This window comes from Condylostylus longicornis, unplaced genomic scaffold (assembly GCF_029603195.1).
Source record: "Condylostylus longicornis isolate FDR11 unplaced genomic scaffold, ASM2960319v2 ptg000031l, whole genome shotgun sequence".
Lineage (NCBI taxonomy): Eukaryota > Metazoa > Arthropoda > Insecta > Diptera > Dolichopodidae > Condylostylus > Condylostylus longicornis.
In genome coordinates this window covers 2,503,482-2,525,263 of record NW_026578000.1, presented here as the reverse complement: position 1 = coordinate 2,525,263, position 21,782 = coordinate 2,503,482, and the positions used below count along the sequence as shown (strand labels likewise).

Below are 21,782 nucleotides of genomic sequence, written 5' to 3'. Positions count from 1 at the left end.
TTTTTTGTGCGACATCTGACAATATTTTTTAAAACAAATTAAAAATTAATTTTAGAAGACTATTTAATTTGCAAGAATCGGAAATATTCATGAAAAATAATTTTCTTCTGAAATTTATTAATATTAATACTTAAATTTAGTATATATTATTGTATATAAATAAAATATTGAAAAAAGCGTTTTTGTATCATTATTTTCCCAAAAATTATATTTTGAAATTAAGGAAGTTTCCTCCTACATCTAAATCTTAATAATGTAATATTGTATTAAAGAGCAATTTTCATTATTAAATTATTACAATTGCGATCTAAGGCTTTGTTTTATAAACTGCGACATCTAACATTTTTTTAATTCATTATACACTATATTGAAGTTCTAAAAATCAATATTTTTATTTTATTAATCAGCGACATCTATTATAAAGAGTAATCTACCAAAACCTTAAGAGAGAACGAAATTAATTTTCCGTAATACGCATAATTCATTTTTGACAAATTGGAAAATTAAACAATGTTTAAAATAAATAAATAATTATTTGAAAATTTTTTTTCCACTTATTAAACTTAACTTTAACAAAATAAATATATATACATACATAAATGTAAAACTTAAATAATCAATTAGAATACAATTTTGAAACGCACTTATCACTGCAAGCAGCACAATCTTGATAAATAGGTTGTTCTCTGCTAAAAACTAAATGTTTAACATGATCTAAACTTATAATTGCTGATCTTTCATAAATTTGTGATGAAAAACTTAACAAACCGCAAACACAAAGCGGACTTTCAGACATAATATCAACAAGTATACTTGGAATTGTTGATGAATTATATGACAGACTTTTGGATTCAACGACACGAGCTGCCATTTCCCAAAGAGGTGGTATATATCCTTTTGCTTTGCTTGTAATTTGTGCATCAAGAGATTGTGATTGAAAATTGTTATTCCAAACATCTAATGTATCCAAGTGAATATAATTAAGACTATTTGGTAAAGATTCCAGTTTATTCGAAAAGATATGTAAAAACTTTAGATTATTCAATCTCCTAATTGCAAAAGGAATTTTTTTTATGCTATTTTCGTTTAACTTTAGAGTTGTCAAGTTTTTCATCTTAACAATATTGTACGGGAAATAAGATAACTTATTTTTACTTAAATTTAATGATCTTAAACTGTTCAAGATACTTCCATTTGTGATCCATTCCCAATCTTTATTTGATTGATTTTCTCCCAAGTTATTATTGGACAGATCTAATTCTGTTAATTTAAGTTTTCCAAGTTCCTTGGGTATTTTAGTAATACTATTTTCGCTTAAATTAAGATTTGTTAAATTTTTTAAAAAAAGAATTTGTGAATCGACTTTTGGCCTGTTTATTCCAGAAATCGTTAAAATTTCCACTGTTTTTGGAATACCGTGAATAGGAAATTCACTTTTTTTCAAAATCGTAAACTTTTTAATCGGGTGTGACTTTTGTGGAATGCTTGTTGTAGCTAATGTGCTTAAACAGATTTTGTTAAATTCAGCTTTCCCCTCTAATCCTAGTTTCAAAGTCGTTAAAAAAGATTTCAATTGAATAAGATTGCACTTGATCAAAATATCGTGTTCAGGGACTTTAAACGAAATAGTAGCTTTCCCATCAGTAATAAATCGGGTAAATATTTTAATAATATTATCTTTTACTTTATACTTGATTCCATTTTTGTGCTGCGGAGTAAAGAGCATAATAAACAATTGGCCATCTTCTTTTCTGGGTGGATGAATTCCAACTGACAATGTTGATTTCACAGTTTTATTGGTTAAGTTATTAGACAATTGTCTATAGATAATTTGAGTTTCACATGCAATTTTCATTTTTTCTTAATTTAAAAACAAAATGGTTTTGTTTATATTTAAGGAACATTATTTTTGAATGATTTGACAATTAATAAATTTTGCGCCAATCAATTATTGTCAAATACCAGGAACTGTCAATCTTTAAGTTACATTCAATTGGAGTAGAGTTGGAAATTGTTTTGAGTAGCTGCTACTGATATATTTTTTATTTTCTGATTCAAAATTTTGCTATAGTAAACAAAGTCACTTTTCACTAATGTTATGTCGTTATACGGTGAAATTAAAACATTTTCTGTAACACTGAAACTTTTGAAAAAAATGAACTTTTTGTTTTCTCGAAAAGATTATGAATCAGAAATGGCAGCACCATTTTTCGTAGTGTTAAAATCAGTATATTATTTCAACATTCATCAACCCAGCTTCATTTATATTTTTTTTAATTGATATTTGAATGAACCACCTCCCAAACAGTTTCTTTTAGCAATTAAGAATTCATTTCCCTTTGTAGCTGGGTTAGAGGAAAAGAAAACAGAATTTTTAATTTTAGAGAAAAATGTAAAACGATCGTTCTCTTTAATTCGTCACGTTCGATTATTTTTTTAATGGACACTTTTAACATATACTTTTACTTGATATCAAAATTATTTTTATTTATGAATACTCTACGAATATTTGGAGTACAATTTGGGGGTTTTCGTTTATTCAGCTCTAGAATAGTTCTAGCTTGTAGCACGTTCGAAAATTTACGCTACATACACTAAAAATATAGATCGTTCGGAAATTACTGGCTGCAATAAAGTGCGTTCGAAAATTCAATATTTATTAAAAGAATGTCAGAAATGTAACGCAGACATGTAACGTTTAAATTTTGTCCCTGCCTCCTCAAACTTCTTTTTTTTTTCAAATTTTAAATTCAAAAAAATTTTAAATTTCAAAATGGCAGATTCAGATATTGAAGGATTATTAAAGTAAGTTTTCTTTAAGTCTTCAAATCTTGTTAAAATTTCCATATTTTACAGTGAACTGGAGGGCGAAAAGTATTGCGATACTATTTCATAAACAATGTAATTTCTGTTATTTTCGAACGATTGATTATTTAGAAGTTTCAGAATTTATAGACTGCGTAAACTTGAAAAAACTTAGCTGAAGTTTTTGCATACTGTTTAACGCTGTGGCTTAGAAATTTTAGTTCTAATGTAGAACTTTCAGTGCAGCGTGCATAAACGTAAACCTCATTTTAGTAATTCGGAATTGACAATATGATATTCGTAATTTCCCGGATTACAGGGCTACGAACAAAATTCATAATAGGGCTGATTATATTTCATTATTTTCTTTTGTAATTTAAGGTGTTGCTCAGTGAAGTGTTGAGAACTCTTGTCGAACTTAATGTATCCTCATTTTGCAGAATTATCCTCACTTTGCATCTGTCTAACATTCCCCTCTATTATGAACATCGGTATCGGCCGATATATTATCGGCAGTTCTAATCGGTTTTAGGTTTCTTCTGTATTATGAACCAATACCGATAAAAATATGTCAACCGATTAAAAAAAGCTTTTTCATACAAATTTTTGTTTTTGTAAATTGGAGAAAAAGTTTTTTTTTTCTAATGACATTTGTTTTCTTTCAAAAGTTATTTTCAAAAAATTTTTAAAACTATTTTGAATTTGGTTTTGATGTGCTAAAAAGTTGTTGTAAGCAAATTATTTTCGGTTAAATTTGTAAAATAAAAATATACATATATCGGGAAAATGTCGCGTGCATTATATTTTGAAAGTGAAGAAACGGTAGTAAGTGAAGAAACGCAAGCTATCCAAAGACGACATACATATAAGAAATTCATTGGATTTAGACAACAAAATGTATGTTTATGTACCTATTTTATTTTATTATTTATATAATATGTACACATTTTTTAGGTTTATCCAGAATTTCAGATTATCATTCCTTGCTAGGTTTAAGTCTTCTTCCATTTTTTCTACTAACCGCGCAATTTGTTTTTTATTGCTTACGATTTTACTCCTAAATAAAATATATGAATAACATTTTGAAAGAAAATAATTTAGAAAAAATGCTTACATTTTAAAAAAGCAATTAATTACACCAGTTTCCTTGATAAAATGAAGATTTTACAAAAAAAAAAATCTGTCGTCTAAAAATTTGTACCCGCTTTTAAATCGGTGAAAACCCGACAATTTACTGTTTTCATAATACCAGCTAATACGTTTCCTATACAGGGAAAAAAAGCTTTCCCGACTCCGATAAAATTTACCGATAAACAATGTTGGTAATAGAAACGCAAAATTTTGCCGATAAATTATCGTTTATCGGCCGATACCGATACACATAATAGAGGGGATTGATTTTGCTAAGAATTTTTGTTTTGAAAAAAGTTCGTAATTCATTTAAATAAAATACTCATTTATATATTTTTTTTTTATATTATATTTATATTATTTTTTGCATTTTGTAATTTAAAAAATAAAAAGAGAAAAAAAAATTCAAATACAATAATGATAAAAATCTTTCATATATAATAAATTTAAATTTGTAATAATAAAATATTTTAACAATTATAAAATTGATTATTTATGGTGTAAAAAATTAAAAAAAAAATATTATAAAATTAAATAAAAAACAAAAAAAATATTTTTGTTTAAAAGCAAAATTAAAAAAAAAAACAAGAGAAGAAAACTAAAAAATAAAAGACCATCCTAACATGTTTTTTTTTACCTTTTTTGTATTTTTATTTTTCTTTTTTATTTATTTTTTTAATGTATATATATACATGTATATATACATATATATATATAATAAATTTAATGTATCCTAACTATATAAATGTCGTTAATATTTTCTTTTTTTTTTTTTGTTTACATTTGTTTTTGTAATTTTTCATATTTAATTTATTTGTTTTTAATTTTTCTCTAAATTATTGCTGTTTTTATATTTTTTATTTTTATTCTTAAATGTTGCTATGATTTTTTTTTATTATTTATTTATTGTATTTAGAGTTTCAAATCTTTCGGTTTTTAACTATGAAGGGAAATTTTATAAAAATAACTGAAAATAAATTTAATTTTAAAAAAACAAATAAATTAAATGAATTTTTTTGTGTTTTACTTTTTTGGTTTTTAAAAGTAAAAAATAGGAAATTTTTTTTTTCTGAATGCAATTTTTCTTTTTTTTATTTTTAAGTGTTTTTAAATTTAAGACTATAAAATCGTCTTTGACTTCATAATTAAACTGACAATATTCTCGATTTCGTAATTTTTATGATAACTTAAAATTATATTTAGAAAGATCTAAATTTGTTATTTTATCTAATAAAATACTACAATATTTTCAAAAAAGATTTTTTGCTGTTCAATATTATTTGTTTTTTTTTTTTAATTGTATTAGTTTTTTACCTAATTTACTTTCAAAGAATGAGAGCATCAAATTACTTTAAAAAATTTTCCTTAGATCTTTTAATTACAAAGGGAAAACAACTCAATTCCCTAATTATTAAATTCAATTAGGGAATAAAATAAAAAAATTGCATTCAATAACAGATTTTAGTTAAAAAAAAATATTTTATATAAATATTTTTTCTATAGTTCATTGATTTTTGTTTTTGCATTATTTTTTTTGTAGTTTTTATTTTTCTTCAAAAAAATTTTATTAAAATATTAATTTTTTGTTTATTTTTTTTTTGTGGGTTTGTATTCTTTTTTTTTAATTTTTGTTTAATTTTTTTTATTGTTTGTGTTTTTTTTTTTTTGTTTCAAAATGAAAATAAATTTTATATAACATTGTATTTGTTTTTTTTACTGTCTAGTGATTTAATTTTAATTAAAAGCAATTTTTAATGGAGGGATCATTTAAAAAATAAAAAAAAAACAAATTTGTAAAAATTAAAAAATAAAATACATTTTACAATTAAATTTTAAATTATTTAAAAATTATAATTAATTAATATTTTAACAGAGTTTTTATTTTTTTTTTATTTTTTCATTTATATTTTTTTTTAAATATTCATTTAAAAATTAAATTTTTAAATCGCGTGCTTAACAACAACATAATATAAATTTGTTTTTTATATATTTTTTATAGTGTTTCTATTTTATAAGAAAACATTTTTTTAATATAAATAAAAAAAATTATTGTTATTCATTTCTTTTTTTATATATCAGCGAAAATTAGCACCAAAAAATTATGTATTACTTAGAATCTTTTATGTAATTGTTTTTTTTTATATACTAAAAAAAAATTTTAACAGCGCATTAAATGAACTGAGAATGAAATACAAATTTCTATTATTCTAGACAAAAAAAAAATTAAAAAGCTAAAAATAGAGAGTTTTGTTTTTTTTTTCGAAAATTCTGAATATATTGAATTTAAACAAGAGAAAATGTTATTAAATAAATTTTTAAGAGAATTTAACTTTCTCTTGTAAAATATAATTAATAAATGATATTCTTATTTCTCATTGCAAAATGTCTGAATTTTATTGACCTCCTTGATTGAATGTGAAGGAGAATATAGAATTTTCGAAAAAAAACCCTGATGATATTTTTTAATTATTTTCTTTTAAAATAAAACGTACGTACGCACGTACATTCTTTTGATTTTATTGTGATGAAGGAACCTTTTTTTCAATTTGGATATGGCAATGTTTTTATTTGAGATTAAATTATATTTTAAATATAAATGTTATGTATTAAAAAAATAATTTTATTTTTTTTTTTTTATAGAAAATAATTTTTTTTTCTTTTCTATTATGTTGTAAAATTTTTTTTTATATATAATTAAAGGTTCCTATAATTATAATGTTCTTGATCTATTTCTTTTTTATTTGAGAATGCGAGAAAACTTTGTTTGTTTTTACAATTTTATACAAATTTTGAAATACTTTATAATATAGAAAAGCACAAAATTTGAAATATTTGTAAATGTAAAATAATATAATAAACCATATGTATATTTTAATACAAAAAAAAAATATGTAGATAATGAGTTGAAAGAAAATATTTTTATAGTAAGAAAAAAAAAAATTAAAAATTTTTAGTTTTTTAAAAACATATTTATGAAGTATGTTTGGGAGATAACATATACATACATAAATATATTTTCAAAAAAAAAACTTTAAATTTTTTTTGGATTTAGAAATTATTATAAATTTTGTATATTTTAGGGTCACCTTTATAATAAAAAAATATTTTGAATTTAATAGAATAAGCCCGTAGCGAGATAAAAAAAAGTTAATTTATTATTTTGTTTGAAACCCCTAGCAAAATCAAATTTTAGAACGTTCAAACTTCTTTGTGTTATTGGATATTAAGTCACAATTATTTTATATATGGCTTATTAACAAAAAAAAAACAAATGTCAGGATTTTTTTTTTAAATATAATAAACAAAAATTTTTTTAAATATAATAAACAAAAAAAAAATAAATAAATAAATAACAAATTGAAGAAAATTTTATATCTTTTAATAAATTAAATTTAATTTTTCTATTTTTGTTATAAACATAAAATTATATAAAATTGCCATAATTTTTCTGGATTTGAGTTTTAATTATAAAATTAACTTTCTGTTTAAAATTAAAATCAAATAATAAAAAATACATATGTATATATATTTAAAAAGGCATAAGAAAAAACAAAAAAAATAATTAAATAAAAAAAATTAATACAATTTAATCCAATAAATTATTGAAGAAAATAAAAAACATTGATTGAAACAATTGTAAGAAATATTGAAAAATTAGAAAAAAAAACAAGAAAAAAAAAATTTTATAATAAAATTAAGGAAAAGAAATTTTTTTTAAAAAACTGTGTAATTTTTTTTTTTTATTTATATATTGCGAATTTTTTGATAGAAGTGATGTGCGTTGGTTGTTTTTTTTATTTATAAGCCTAAGAGTTTTTGTTACTTTTGTTTGTTTTTTAAAATTCTAAATCGTGATTTAAAATATAAAGTATAATTTTTGTAATTTTGATTGCTGTCTTTTTTTTTATTTTCTCATTTTTAAATTTTAATTATAAAGCAATTTTATTTTATTTGATTTTATTTTATTATTCTTATTCTTCCTTGGGTTATATTTGTTATGATAAATTAGTCTGAGTCTTTTAATAGTACTATTTCATATAGATATATATACATTTGTATATATATAATATATATATATATATATATTATATATATAATTTTATTTCATATATTTGCTTTTTATATTGTAAGAAATACAAATCAATATCAAATTTATTTAAGTTTTTGTGAGTCGTTTAAATTATTTGAGAAATATCAATAAAAAAAAAATAAATTTTTTACAAGAATTTTTATAATAAAAAATAAAGGTAAATCAATCAACTAATAATGTTCTGGTAATAGAATTAGAAATCAGGAGTTTTGGTATGACATTTTGTCGGCTATTTCTGTACTCAAAATATAGCTTGAATAAATGTAGTTAAAAAAATATTCAAAAAGAAATACTTGTCTAATAATTTTTAAATTATTTTAATTTTTTTTTTTGAATAGATTTTTTGCAATAAAAAATTTGTATATTTATTTAAAATGATTTTGTGTATTTGTTTATTTTTTTGAAAATATAAAAACATAAAAAGAATATTTTCTTTTAAATTGCGACTATAAATATTCATAATCTCCTTTTTAATGTGAATTGCAATGTGGTGATTTTGAAATTTATTGTGAATTGAATATTTTATGATTTTTGTTTTGTATAAAAGTTTTGAAAGCTCTTGTTTTATTTTATCTCTACTATATTTCCTATGTTTTATTTTATTTAAATAAATTTATGAGTTAATTTTGTTGATCATTACATTTAATATAAAAGAAATAATAAAGCATAATAATTATATTTTTTTTTAATTAATTAATTAATGATTTAAAAAAATTTGTATTGTAATTTTTGTTTTTCCTAAAAATTTCCTTTTTTAATGGGTTTTTGTATTTTATTTCTATTACATTTGTTTTTGTTTTGTGTTTTAATATTTTGTTGTTTAAATTTAATGTACATATTATATAAATACGTACATACATATATACTTGTAAATTCGTTTTTATTTCATATTTTAAACGATTGATTTTTCTGTTTTATTTTTAATTATTTCTTGTAAATTTTTTTTTTGCTTAGGTATAAATTTTTATTGAATTTCTTTATTTTTTTTTTTATTTCAATTTTTAATAATTAAATTTCTTACAATATTATTTCTAATATATATTTATCCATATATATATACTTATTACTTATATAATCTAAATTTAATTCAAAATTTATTTGAAGTTTTTTTTCTGATTTTATTTTTGCAATTTTTTTTTAAATATTATTGGATTATTAATTTATTTATTTAATTATATAACTATCATATTATAGTAACATTGAAGGCAATTTTCTTGTTTTTTCTTTTTCAAATTTATATATATATATATATATATATATATATATATATACATATATATACCTATATATATATATATATATACATGTATTTTACTATATATATATGTATATACATATTTTAAATTTCCAATCGCGTTATTTTACTTTTATTTTTAGATTAATTACAAAAGAAAGGAAAAAAAACTTTTCTTTTTGCTATTTTTTATAATATTCTCAAATTTTATAAAATTATAATTATTGTTATTTTTTTATATGTATTTTTTTCTTCAACTTTTCTTCTACTACATCAAATTACAAATTCACAGCATTCAATTTTGTTTATTTATTTATTTCTTTTTTATTTAATTATAATTTTTTTTTAAATAATTAAATTTTGAAATTTAAGTTTTTTTTTGTTTTTTTGTTTTCCGCATTTAAATTGAAATTTTATATATTTTTAAATACTTTTATCTTGTTGTTGTAAGATGAACCATTGAAAAGAAAATGTTTCAATTAAAGAATTTTCCATTTGGAAATACAATACTTTCAAAATAAAAGAAAAAAAATGTACATGTTTATTATTATGCTTATAATAAAACGTTTTCACTTTTTTTTCTTTTATTTTTAATTCAAATTTTGTTATTTATTATTTGGGTACATAATGGTATATTGTATATGTATATCATAATTATATCCGTTCGTTTTTCAGGTTTGATAAATAGTATAATATTGAAATATATAGTCCTATTTTATTTATTTTATTATTCTAAATTTGAAAATTTTTGTTATCCATCATTTGTATCTTGATTATTAATAATATTTGTTAAATTCTATATAGGTGGTGGTCCATTTGGGTAAGTTAACATCGGTTCTAAACTTCTAGCAAATGTATTTGAAAACATACATGTATAATCATCACCGTGGGGGACAAGTGTGGCAACACCCAAAAGTAATAGCATGAGAGCTTGAATAGGTAGTGAGGCACGTATTACTCGGCCTAAAAATCGATAACCTCTCGCAAGTACGGTTGTATTGATCTCTTCGTCGGTATTTATATCGTCGATACTATAAAATTTTATGAAAAAAAAAAGAATATTATTAAAAAAATTGTATAATTATAATATTTAATTAATTATTGTTTCAGTTTGTACATATATTTTTTAAATTAATAAACTAATTTTAAATATACACATCATTTTAATATTAAATTGTTTCAATTGCAAATCTTTCTCAAAGAAATAAAATTGCTTATTTCAAATTTTTTAATCTTTCATTATTAATTTGTTTATATATTTTATAAAATATAATATCTTTAAAATTATATTGAACAATTTAGAGACAAAAATACATATATAGTTTGCATGGTATATAGTAGATAATAACATAATAAGTAAATACTTAATTTTTATAATATTTATCAATGTTTTTAAATATTTGCAAATTAAAATCATTAATGTATATACAAATAGTTAAATAATGCATGCATTTAATTAATATTTTTGAATTGTATGCGAATCATCATTAAGAAAATTTTATCAAACAAATTGCATTATCATACATATTAAAATTTTGAAGTATCAAATTTAATGCCAAGTATAAAAAATAATGGATGCTTTTATATCAATTACTAATTTAGATTCAGTATAATTGTTAAACATAATTTTATTGGTTTAATGCTTGATTTATCGGAACAACACAGTTTTTTCGATAAATTTAATACATGATGCAGAATGTTTTTATGAAGTACCATAATATTTGACAAAATTGTTTAAATATTGTCTAAAATTTAATTATTACAATTCCAAATTGTAATTTCAAATATTAAATGTTTATCAGTCACATAAGTTATTTAAGTTAATTTTAATTTAGTTTACTGGAAATTCGCATACAACTTAGAGCAAAATTATTTTTTTTTTAAATTTATTTACATAATAATGGTGCAAACAGTGTTTTATAAAATCAATTCAAAACATTTTTCACACACAAAAAAAAAATTCTTTTTCCACATTTATATTTTAAATTTTACTTTTTTTTTTGTAGAAATCCAGTTTAAAAATTTTTAAGAAATAAAAACATGAAAAAATTAATAAATAAACAAATAAAATTATAAATCTACAATATTTACTTTGCACTGTCAGTGGAATGTGATGTTGCCAGAACAGAAGAAGAAGATGGCTGGATCCTTGATCCTTCCAGAAGCTGCTTATATTTATAATTTTACCAAAATCAAGAAAATTATAATAATAAAAATAGAAAAACAAATGTATAATAAAATAAATAAGGTATATAATAAATAAAATATAAAAAATAATATGAAATTTAAATTATATAAAATTAAAATTGATAAAAATACAAAAAAAAATAACAAAATGCAGAGAATACCAATTTTTATTTAATTAAAACGTGATCTTTATAAAATTAAATCAATATTAATAATATAATATTCAAATTCAATTAATTTAAAGTACCAAAGAAATACAGCCTACATATTATTATTATTATTATATTTATTTATTTATTTAAAAACACGCAAAACTTTTTATATTTTTGAAAAGTTTTTGGAATTCATATTATATTTCTTATATCCAAAATTGTTTAGATATAAATTAAAACATGTCTAATTTAATAAATAAATAAAGAAACATGATTCCTAAAAATTTTCAATATTTATGTATAAAAAAAAATCTTCTATTTTTTTATTTATTTTAATTTCTTTATGATTTTTTTATTTCTTTTAAATTAATGTTTCTTTTTCTTACCTCACTTGATAAAGCATGTAATGATACTCCTAAATTGTCACTGTCATAACCTAGAACAGCTCCTAATTTAACAATATATATTCCAGATAATCTTCTAAGGGATTGTAATCTTAGCCTTAAATCAGTTAACCTGGAAAGTGTTCTTTAAAATTTTAGTTTTGGCATGTAGTATTAGATCTATTTAAAAAAGCAAAAAAGATGTTAAAACGGGCGGTCCGAAAAACAAAACATATGTATGCATGTATGTAGAAGAAAATTATAAATGTAAATGGTTTTTTTTTGATGTAGTATATATTATATAGAATAAATAATGGTTTATGAAAGAATGTTTTAAATAAATTTTACTTTTAGGTAATATGATTGTAATAATATGGAGGAATATGAATTATAACATTATAACATACATATTTTCTAAATGAAGACTACTGTAGAATGTGAAAATGTTATATTATTCTAAAATAAAATAATATCTATGTATATAAAAATATATTAAATACCAAATCCCTAAAATATTTTTAAAATTTAAATTATTTTATATTTAGAGTTTGAAAATTTTAACAGAAGAGTTAACTTCATATTTAATATGAAGTACTATTTGAAACATGTGTTTAATAATTAAGTAGTATAATGATAAATGATTTCAGTTACGTGATTTTCAGCTTGTGAATGTTTTGATATAGTTAAAATCAGAACAAAACAAGCAGCTTAAACTAAATTATTTAGTTAAATATAATGTATTATTCTATTAGGAACAATAAGTATTTCAATCAACATGTATATACTGTAAATCTAATTGTAATATTAATAATTTTTGAATTTTTTCTAATAATTTCATTAATTTTATTAAAAAGTAATTGTATTAATGTGGACTATTATTAAATTTTGTTATTAGAGTGTTTGAAAGAATATTAAAATTATTTTACTATAATAACATTTTGTATATATAAGATAAAATAAAAATATAATTTAATTTAGGTATAGTATTCTGTAAAAGTACATTTTTTTAAATAACATTTGAATAAAAAATGGCTTCTATATGATTATTTGAATTTTAAAATAATATGAATCAATATTTAAAAAAAACAGAGGTAATAAAGGAAATATTCAAAAGAGAAATATTTTCAAAACAAAATAACATTGAATATTAAAGCACTACATATTTGATAAATAATTGTATATATATACACGATATGTAATATATAATATCGGCCGCGGTACCGACTACAAAAATATTTTGCATATATTATGCAATCGATCCGCCCCTCCGAACATAAAATTATTATTTTACCTTGTATATATATTTGTTGAATCTTCACTATTTGCTGTTGCTTTTAATAATTGATCAGCAGCATCTTGTAAGCTAACAACTCTAGGTTCACAACGTTCTAATTCAGATCTTAATTCTTTGAATTTTTTAAATTTAGCCTCTAATAAACTTCTTTCTTCAGTTAAATCAACGGGTTCTGACGCTTTGATATTTTGTTCAGTCATTTGTAACCATTTACATAATTCATCAATAATTTGATGAAATTCTTTATTACCCATTAATGCTGTTTGTAATGAATTTTGCCATTTTGTTGCATTTAAACATACTTTATTCCAACGTTCATTATTTTTTTCTAAACGTTTCCGTAATTGTTGTGCTTTATCAGTATCTAATGTATGTGTTGCTAAATGATCACCAACAACATTTAAGGATGCAATAATACTTTTATGACTTTCTAAATCTAATAAAAATTCCCGATGATCTTGTACAATATCTTCCAACTGTTCAATATTATTTGGTGGTGAGCCTTGATTTTTTTGTGTTCCCTCAGCAAATTGAAGCCACTGTTCCAGGCGCCATAGATCATTATCAATTTGTTGCCAGTTTCTTTGTGTACATAATGGACACGTAAGACGACCGGCATCACTGAAATAATATAATTATAAAGTTATAAAAGAGACTAATTAAATATTTTTTTCTTTGTGAATTTTATAAAATATTGGAATTTTACAAGATTTTTGAATTTTACAATATTTGGATAAGCGTACAGTACAATACAGCTAATGAAATAAATAAAAACTATAAAACGTAAATTAAATTAAAAGCAAAATTAGTTAAAATTTATTCTAAAATACTTACTGTGGACAGATGAGGTTGTAAGCAGCAGTTATGCATGTTCTTTAGAAGGATATTTTATATATTTTTATATATTTTTTGATTGAAATTATTGTATGGTTATATGATGGAAGGAGAATTTTATATATAGTATTGAATGTTTTTTAGTTGTGTTTTTATAGGTTAAATTACGAAAGCATCATATGTTTTAGAAGCATGAAAAATAGTACAAAAAAACCAAAAACCAAAATTAATTTTTTTCATTATTATTTATGTATAGCTTAATATAAATATTATTGATATATTAGGTAGTTATTTGGAATATTTGTTTAAAATTTTTAAATTGTAAAATATTCCGAAAATTATATAGAATATTAACTTCTCACGTACGTTATGAGTGGAGAAGTCAAAATTTATGCTTTTTTATTGTGGTAATCACGAATTATTTTTATTTAAACAATTTTTATTATTTTAAACATTTTTTCTATTTTAAATACATTTTGCATTATAAATAAATTAAAACATTTCATTTATTCATTACTTGTTATTATGCAGATTTTTTACAATAATTTCACAAAAATATTATTGAATTTAAATTAATGTAAAACATTTAAAAATTTCCAAACAACTAAATTATATCCCAAAATTATACAAATTTTAAATTAATTAATATAAAAAAAAAACCTTAATAATAATAAAATTATGTTGCATACAAAATTATATCGATCAAAAAAAAACGAATAAAATTTTATAAAAAATTTTAGGAATTTTGAAATTAATTAATCATATACATACACGAAATATTTAGTGAAATTTATAAAATTTTGCTAGCAACATTCATTTATATTTATGTTTATTTACAACTAAAACTACAAATTTAAAATAAAAATAAATAGTATTTAAGTTTAGAGTTATACTTTTACTTATTTATATGATACGGAAGGAAGCCATCATTCAATTTTAACCAGAAAAATTTAAAGTGAAACATAAAAAATTGGGATTTATAATCAGTAACAACTTATTCCCGAAAATTTGCATTTGATGGAATACGTCTCATCATTATCATTCTTTACTTTGATCCATTTTTACATTTATTGGGGAAAGGCAATTTCCTAGAGCTATTTTAAAGACACTATTTAAAATTATAAATCATCGATGGATTCAGCAGGAGTTTAGATAATATAATTTTAATGGCAAAAATCAAGGATGATCTATAATTTTTGTCAAAACTGAATTTTTCATTATTTCATAGTTTGGCCTATCTTAAAATATATTTAAATAGCTTCAGTTTTAATGACACGATTATTATAAATTTGTGATCTTTATCTAACGGACGGGGTAAATACAAAAAAACTTACATTTGTAACAAATTTATACTTATCTTAATTTTTCATTTAAGAGTTTAACTATTCTATTATTTTAATCAAAAATACTTTTTTTTTAATTTGAAAAAAGGATCTTCAAACAATTTATCAAAGCTAAATATGGAAATGTCTGTAGAATTCTACATTTACTTTTTTGTAATAGGAAGGATATAAATATGAAAAAATTAATTACAAAGAAAACTCAAAAGCCCTCAAATGATTGTATATCAGCATAAAGTTTTTAATTTTACCTTGCTTCTTGATCTTTTTGTTGTCTACTCTTCCATTGCGAAACTAATGTATCAAATCTTAAAGATAATTCTGTTACAGTTTCAACTTCAGCTTCTTCATTAGTACCAGAGCATTCATTTATTAATGTTGAACTTAAATGACGCATTAATTCAACTGATGATTGACAACTTGCCATTAATTTTGATATTTTTTGTGGTCCCGGTTTTTTATTTGGATCGGTTATAGCTTTTTGCAAATCATCTAAATTTGATGTGCATTCGGCAATAGCTGTAGCTAATTCCATAATATATGCATCTTTAGCTGTTATAGAAGTCATACGTGGTAACATTTTCTTTTTGGTTAATGTATCAACTTGTACAGCTGAATCAGTTTCTAGACGTTTTGGTGTTTCAATTGTTTCTTTTACGGCAACAGCAGCTACTTTAGCAGCTTGACTGGCTAAACGAGTCGCAATATCAGCTTTAATCATAATCAAACGACTGCTAACATCTTTCCAAAGTAATTGATATTCGGTTATTAAACGTACAATATTGGCAGCATCATTAGTATTCAATCGATTTTGAACATCATTACCTAATGAATCAGTTTCATTTAAATTATTTTCAATTTGTTTAACTTCTCTTTCTAGACGATTAATTTTATTTTGTTGTTCCTCTGGAGAAATTTCATGTGGTTTTGTTAGGTGTTGTAATTGTGTTAACTCAGCGTCAATCTGAGATAGTCCCATAACAATTTTACCGTGATTATTTATAAATTCCCGATAAATTTGCATATCTTTATTCAATTTACCAATAACATCATGAGCTCTTGGAATCAAACTCTTCCACTTGGTAATGGCAACTTTTGATGGACTAAGTAATTTTTGGATATTTTCGGCTTCAAGCCCATCAGTCATAGCTAATTTACCATATAATTGTTCAAAAGATTTCAAAGATGCATCACGATTTTCAATTTGTTTTATTAAAATATCTGTTTTTTCAATGTGTTCTGATATTTTATCTTTTGGTAATTTATCTAAATCTTTTTCTAAATTCAAAAGTTCTGAATCGATATTTTGTAACCATGGTTCATGTTGAGCTGTCGCTTTTTGAATTTCTTGCAATGAATTCCATACACTCATAATCCGTTTCTTACGTTCTGTTGAAAGGTTACAAACTTTTTTCCATTTGCTTTCAATATCTTGGATAGCAGTAGCAATTTGAGCAGTATTAAAGTGAACTTTCCAAGTATCAACATCATTTAATAACATTTCACAGAGATTCAATATTTCACCAATATTACCACTTTCATTTTCTATTTGATGTTGAATTTCTTCATGATCTTTTATTTGTTTTTCGATTATTTCCGGTGTAAATGATTCAAATACTAATGGTTTTGCTATTTGCTGTGTTTCCATTCGGAAAAGCCATTGTCGAATATCAGCTATACGATCTTCTAATCTTAGTATTGTCATTTTAAGATCATTCAATTTATTTGAACGTTGTTTACATAAATATTTTAGACGTTCCCATTGGTCAATTAAACTATCAGTCTTATATTGAACTTCACTACGGATTGTCTCAGAATTTTCTGTATTTTCATTGTACATTGTAAATAATTCCCGGCCAGTCGATAATATCCACTCACGTTCTTTTTGACGTAGTTGCATTTCTGATTCAATTTCTTTTTCTAAATTTTTGATAACGTCCTCTGGATTTCGGATGTGTGGTGCGTTCATTTCACGATCAATACGATTTTCGGTTTCATTCATCCAACGTGAAAGTTTTTCATATCTGGTATTAAAGAAGGTATTAAGTTGTAAACGTTCTTCGATAGTATTTATTAACGTTGATAATTGCATATCAATATCACAATGTTGTTGCCAGAGAATCCAAATCATCTGTCGTATTGACTTCATATCATACGGCGAAATACACTCTTTTAGTTCCTCTTGGATGACATTAAGACTTTCAAGTTCATGCATTAAGTTTGCTATTCGCATTCTTTGATTTCGAAGTAACCCTAAACGTTCTTGAATAGAATTAGCATTTGTTGGCATAGATTCATTTGTATTTTCAATTAATTTATTAACGTCATCAAATTCTGATTTTAATTTGGACACTTTGTTATCATAAGTATTTTTTAAATTATCAATTTTATTGAGAAAACCTTTCCATGTTTCTAAAGCGGCTCTTAAATTATTAATTCTTTGACTAACTGAAGCATGTTCCATACGGATTGAGGTAGCCAATGCATCATCACAGAATTTTAATAAATTACTTTGTTCTTCTTTTATTTGTTGGGCCATATTTTCGCCAACTGGTATATTTTGTAATAATGAGTCAATTTTTTGTTTTAATTTTGGTACCCTTTTTACACTAATATACCTTAATTGCAAATTTGATCTTTCTTTTTCTAATTCTTTTAGCCATTCTTGTAAATTATTTATATCCGAACGATATGTACTCCATGTTGAGATACGATTTTCAATTTCATTATTACGATCCATAATTTTGGATAAAGTTTCATTATGCATATTTGTTAATGAATTAAATTGTTCGGCAACACTTGGATCTGATTCTGAATACATTGATAAAATTGATTGTTGACTAGTTAAGAGATTCTGGTGAATTTCACATAAATGATGATGTTCTTTAAGACTTGAATAATCATCTGGTATGGCACATGATAGGAAAGATTGTACATGTTGTAAATATTGACGCCATAATTTTAATGCTTGTGCGCTATCTTGACTACGTATTAATCTTGATGATAATCTATGATATTCTTGGAAGGTATCACGGAAAATACGTTGCCATAACTCCAAAACTTCAATAATAGATGCTTGTTCCATATCTGAGTTACGATCTTGAAGATCTTTTAGTTGTTCTTCAGTTTTAGTTAATGTTAATAAATGAGATCTTAAGGTATTCAACTGTTGTTCACTTTCATCTTGAGTTTTTGGAGTTCGTTTAATATCCTAAAAAAAAGGAAAAAAATTAATTTTTAAAACATTTTGGATATTGTTATTGTGATAAAATACATAAGAGTTCAATTTGTTAAACTCAAGAGATTAATCTATAATCAAATATTTTTTTTGAAGAAATTACAAAACAACAACATAAACTATTGTAAAACAAAATGAAATTTCAATATCCTTTCAATTATCGATTTAAATTTTTTTTTATAAATACAAAATCCAACATTATAATGCTACAAAAACTTAAATCTAATTATTTTCAAATAATTTTCAATGTTAAATGTGGCCCCCATAGAAACCCAAAAAACCCAAATTAAATTAAAAAAAAAATTGTTGCATATATTTTTATAGTTTAACCACAAACTTCGAAATTGGGTTAAGAACTAAGTTAATTTAATCTTCCTTTCGTAATGAAACTATAATAAAACATTTATTTACTATTTATTATTGATGAGGAGTGGGTTAGAAGGTTTGCGAAAAATTCGAGAATTTATATTGCTAAACAAATTGTTCATATGATTCCTGTACATTTATCAATTGCTTGTTTTGTAACAATATGTGGAGTTTTAGAAGGTCATTATCAGAAACATAACACATTACGATACTATATATAGAAATATATATGCATGTAAAATTAGAAATTTAAATTGAATAGTATAAATTAACAATTAAATTTTCACACAGATATGTATGTACATATATCTATATGAGAATCAACTGCACAAGAAGTGCAATAGAAAATAAATAAAATTAAACTTTCATAAACGTACAAATTAAAGTGGAATTAGTGCGAATCTATACATTGGAATGCTTTGATTTTATTTTTTTTTCTTGGTTCTATTATTTTCTATTTCTTTTTGCAATTATTGTTGAAAAATTTTTTTGTTTAATATTTAGTCACGCAACGATATTTTGTAAAACGTTTTTAGATATGTTTGTATAAATTTACCTATACACACATTTATATTCATGTGCAATACCAGCAAAATATTTTGAGATATTTCACGTGCACGCTAACTGTGTACATACTTATAATTATATTAATAAAATAAGCCACTCTAAAGGAAATTAATGCAATACAAAAAAACGCATGTCTTATAAATTTTTATTTTAATATAGAATAGTAAAAAAAATTTATGAAGAATAATTTGAATTAATTATTTAATTATTGCAAAAAAAAACATTAAAGATTTTAATAGATAAATAATAAGTGTTGTAATATGGATATATTTATAAGATTTGAAATAAATAGTTTAATAATTTGTTGTTCCTTTCTTATTCTTGGATTACCTAAACATTTTATATTATATTTAAGGAATCTATTATAAAAATAATTAAATTATTGATTTTTTATTAGTAGTTTTCATACAAAAAAAAAATAATAATGCATAATAAAAAAATTTCGCAAAATTCTCATAATTTTTGAGATTTTGGTTTTTTAGGATTCTTTCTAAAAAGAATTTTTCCATATAATTTTCGCCTATAACATGTCAAAATAAATAAAAAACATAATATAAAAATTTTATCTATTTAAAAATACTATAAATTTTTGTTATTAAACAAGAAACTAATATTATACATTATATAATATAACAAATTTTTAAACGATACAGAAAATTTAACAATTTAAATTAATGCCAGTGTATTAATAGACAATATATTCCTACATCAGAGAGGATAATAGGTATGACAAATTATTTTACTCCTAAATTTTTATCAAAAAGAAAACAATAATTCTTATGATTTACGAGTATTATGTTCAAAAAAAGAAAAAAAACATAGAAAATTATAGCTGTCTAGCTTATATACCTTTTGAACATTATTGAGGTAGGCTCTAGCTTGTACAACATTTTCATCAAATTCATTACGATCTTTTGCTTGTGTATCAGCAACATCAGCTAATGCTGTTAAACTTTGTTTTATATCTTTCAAACGATGACCAAGTTGATCTAAATCATTTTGTAAAAGATTTGATGCATCTAAGCCAACATCTGTAGCAATTTGTTGAACAATTTCACGTAATTCAGCTAAACGCGTATCTTGTTCTTCAATGGAATCTTGACAATCCTATATATTTTTTATCAAATAAATAAATATTAAAAAATTTATAAATTAAATAATAATGGAAAAATAAAATAAAGAATTAAATTAAATAAGTTCATTAATTATTTTGAGTCTCAATTCATATTTTAAAATATTAAAATTGAATTAATAAATAATTTTAATACTTTTTTATGTAAATTCATTTGAGATAATATATATTATATTTTAATATATGTATGTATAAATTAAATTAACTATTCTAAGTTAATTATGCTAAAGTATTTGTGTATTTGAAAGGTACCCTGCTGAAATAATTTAAATAATTGATGAGCAATTTAATCTCCATATCTCCATAGATGCATACACAATCTTGCATTATCCATATTTAGCTATGCATAATTCAACAATGAAATTTTTAAGTTTAATTTAAAATTTATTTATAAATTTCTATTTTGAATCTTTCAAAATAAAAAATCAGTGTACATTACAAAATATAAATTGATCAAAAACATGATATTAAAAGTATTTATGCCACTTCTTTTTATTACTATTTAATTTTATTTTTAGTATATTTTTTGATTAAGAAAATTTATATTTGTATATTGCCAGGAAATGGGGTTTTATTAGATTTTTATGCAAATGATATTTTAAAACCATTCGAATTTTTAAATTATTATAATTATACGGTGTATAAAAATGACAAATTATAAACCCATTTAGATTATAAGATTAAATATGAAAAACGAAAAATTTTATAAAATTCGAAAGTATATTAAATTTTTAAAAAATGTGATTCATTATTGATTTTATCAATGATTTATTATTGGATCTTTAATGTAATATGCATTACATCATAATTTGATTTTTAACTATTAATATATTTATGACTAATGAGCATAATTTAATTACAATATTTTTGAAATTATGTCAGACCTGCATATTTCGTTAGAAATTGAAGTACTTAAATTTGTAAAATTATAATATATTTTTCAAAAATACTTTTTTGATTATGAGAAAAGAGAGAACGTCTTTATGTTTTCAAAGAAAAAATTTACAATTCACACAAGATTTATAAAGT

At 21.9% G+C, this 21,782-nt stretch overlaps 2 protein-coding genes across 14 annotated transcripts in view; both read right to left on the bottom strand.

The window, feature by feature from the left end:
• Positions 1-616: 616 nt before the first annotated feature.
• LOC129608379 (leucine-rich repeat protein 1-like) lies at positions 617-1,855 on the bottom strand. Its single transcript, XM_055519863.1, has 3 exons — positions 1,692-1,855; positions 1,131-1,313; positions 617-1,049 (listed from the first exon to the last, which is right to left on the bottom strand). The coding sequence occupies exons 1-3, from the start codon at positions 1,853-1,855 to the stop codon at positions 617-619; spliced, it is 780 nt and encodes a 259-aa protein (XP_055375838.1).
• A 2,427-nt stretch (positions 1,856-4,282) lies between these two features.
• LOC129608558 (muscle-specific protein 300 kDa) overlaps positions 4,283-21,782 on the bottom strand; it is a 257,736-nt gene continuing 240,236 nt past the window's right edge. For 7 of the 13 annotated variants that reach the window (XM_055520156.1, XM_055520144.1, XM_055520154.1 and 4 more), the window contains 7 exons: positions 20,471-20,728; positions 15,702-18,661; positions 14,111-14,149; positions 13,274-13,897; positions 11,986-12,127; positions 11,352-11,425; positions 4,283-10,291 (listed from right to left, as the gene is read on the bottom strand). In XM_055520156.1, coding sequence (XP_055376131.1) covers positions 10,057-10,291; positions 11,352-11,425; positions 11,986-12,127; positions 13,274-13,897; positions 14,111-14,149; positions 15,702-18,661; positions 20,471-20,728 — 4,332 coding nt within the window. In that variant the 3' untranslated portion in view covers positions 4,283-10,056. The remainder of the gene's footprint in view (positions 10,292-11,351; positions 11,426-11,985; positions 12,128-13,273; positions 13,898-14,110; positions 14,150-15,701; positions 18,662-20,470; positions 20,729-21,782) is intronic. The other 6 variants (XM_055520158.1, XM_055520147.1, XM_055520159.1 and 3 more) reach the window with 4 other exon arrangements.